Source organism: Eriocheir sinensis, chromosome 44, assembly GCF_024679095.1.
Source record: "Eriocheir sinensis breed Jianghai 21 chromosome 44, ASM2467909v1, whole genome shotgun sequence".
Classification (NCBI taxonomy): Eukaryota; Metazoa; Arthropoda; class Malacostraca; order Decapoda; family Varunidae; genus Eriocheir; species Eriocheir sinensis.
In genome coordinates, this window is record NC_066552.1 from 11,082,527 (window position 1) to 11,085,026 (window position 2,500).

The window sequence follows — 2,500 nt, forward strand, 5'->3', positions numbered from 1 at the left end:
CGTCCTTCCGTACTCTTTCCCCCCTTTCCCCTTCCCCTTTTCCCCTCAAATTCTTACCTCATACATTATTATTCACCAGTTAATCAGCACATCATACGATCACTTAACATGACAAAGGATTATGACAGAGGATTACACAGGATTACTTTGTCACCCACGTCAAGTTAATTATGGATGAGGTTATTCGCGTTCATTATGACCCCGTTAGCTCAGTCATTAGAGGAACAGGTAACTTATTCACCTGCTCACTAATTATTTAGATTCGCAGGTGGAGAGGTCTTTATTATGCTGCAAAAGTGGTGCAGCTTCCCTCCCTTGAGTAAAGTCACAGGTGAAGTATCAGTATCAATTCCACAGTGCATCAGATGACCTCCCTTTACCTGGTCGCACCTTAAGTAAACTCACCTGGTCACAAAAACATTTCACCCTTTTACTGTCAATTTATTTCAAACATGTATTTTTTTGACCTCTTCATTAGTGCACCAAGTTATATCATTCACCTGGCCACCGCTTTATATAGATTTAGAGGTGGACAGATCCATACCTGGTCACAAAGGTAATGTTTTTATACCATGTAACAGGCGAAAATACTTTTACCCACATTCTGAAGATATTTACCAAGTCACAAAATTCCTATGCCATACCCACATTAACCCGGTAGCTGCGGGGATCATGTTTTTTAAAGGTCCCTCTAAGCGAGAATAATGAGAAAAAATCGTCATTCACGCAAACCATTTCATAATACATATCAACGCATTTGTGATCAGTTTATGCATCATCTATTTTGGGGTGTTTATATCATGGCAAAAATTTGGCCCGTCGCTGGTACACGGTAAAGCGACAAATCTGGCCCGTCGCTGATACCGGGTTAATTAGTCAAAGGTGAAAAAAGTATCAATAGTTATATCCCATAATCTCTTCCCCCGGCGCCCCTCACCTGGCGTCACCGGCGGGAATATCTCCTTGCGGTAGTCAGGCGGCGTGTAGCTGCTCCACGTGCCCTCCCCGGTGCTCGACAGGTTGCGAGGCTCACCCTTCCTGGCGCCCGGGTCACCTGTGCTCTCCTGCCGCTGCCCCCTCACGCCCCTGCCAGGTAAAAGCAAAGGTGAGCGCACAGGTGAATGACATGAGGTAGCTTTCTTATCTAAGGTTATTTTTCTCTCTGTTCTTTTTTCATCTTAGTTGGTTTATATTTTTGATGCTGTAATTTTTTTCCTATTTCCGCACATTACGATTTTTTTTACGAGATTAGAGTTCGTTTACAAACAATGCATATGAGGAGACAGCTTTTTTGCATATCTACAATTCGTATAATACTAATTTCATACACATCTTACATTGAAATATTAACAGCTTTACTCTTTTATTATCTCTGCCAACTCAATGTGCATTTAAGAGTTATTACAACCTTGTATTTCTAACGATTAACCATTCTTCTTCTTGACACTAGAAAATAGGACTTTCAGGCTATATATAAATAAATTCTCAGTACTGTTTACCTCACACACAAGGACACTAATATATACAGCAAAATACAAGCTGTCAATGGCAATGAATAAAACAATAAACAAACACAACCTGAAACTGTCAAATCACCTGCATACATCACCTGTTCACGTGCACACACACACGCACACACACACACACACACACGAACACATACACCTCAATTAACCTGTGCCGCTTTCACTGTCACCTCTTTGGGATTCACCGGGTGTAGAAAGGAGGAGGAGGAGGAGGAGGAGGAGGAGGACAAGGTTAAATAGATAAGGGACATTCTCTTTCCCTTTACTCACTCCCCTTACTTTAATAGGAGGAGGAGGAGGAGGAGGAGGAATAAGAATACGAAAAAGAACAACAACAGGAAGAACAACAAAAACAAAAACTAAATAAACAACAACAACAACAACAACAACAACAACAACAACAACAACTTACACACAGCAGCAGGACGCCAGTAGAAGCAGAAGCAGGCGCGGGAAATGCATGGAGAAAGGCAAGCAGGAAAAGGCAGGAAGCATGGAGGAGGAGGAGGAGGAGGAGGAGGAGGAGGAGGAGGAGGAGGAGGACCGGTTTCTATGCATACTGAGTGTCTTTTTCTTTTTTTCCCTTTTCCTGGAGGGGAGAGACGAGTAGAAGGAAGATAAGAGGAGGAGGAGGAGGAGGAGAGAAAGAGGAGGAATTGTAAGATGAAGAGGAAGAAGGAGAAAGAAGAAGAGAGAGAGAGAGAGAGAAGAATGAGCGGAGGTACGAGAAAAATATGAAAGAAATGAAAGCTGAGAAATGTTAGAGGAGAGTGAAAGTGAAGGGAAGAAGATAAGGAGAGGTAAGAAGAGAAGAAGAGGTAAGAAGAGGAGTAGAAGATGACGAGGAACTGGAAGATGAGGAGGAATAGAAGAGTGAGAGGGAGAGATGAGGTTCAGGGTAGAGAAAAAGAAGCATAAAAAATGGGGGGAGAGAAAAGGAAGAGAGAGAAATTGAATGAAAGAGAGAGACGAGC

General features: G+C 42.5%; 1 protein-coding gene across 1 annotated transcript in view; it reads right to left on the reverse strand.

Annotated features, from left to right (window-relative positions):
* Nucleotides 1-1,606, reverse strand: part of LOC126980635 (glycine receptor subunit alpha-2-like) — a 20,678-nt gene extending 19,072 nt beyond the window's left edge. The window contains exons 1-2 of the mRNA XM_050830737.1: nt 1,597-1,606; nt 938-1,162 (exon numbers count right to left, since the gene is read on the reverse strand). Coding sequence (XP_050686694.1) covers nt 938-1,162; nt 1,597-1,606 — 235 coding nt within the window. The remainder of the gene's footprint in view (nt 1-937; nt 1,163-1,596) is intronic.
* Between the last annotated feature and the right edge of the window lie 894 nt (nt 1,607-2,500).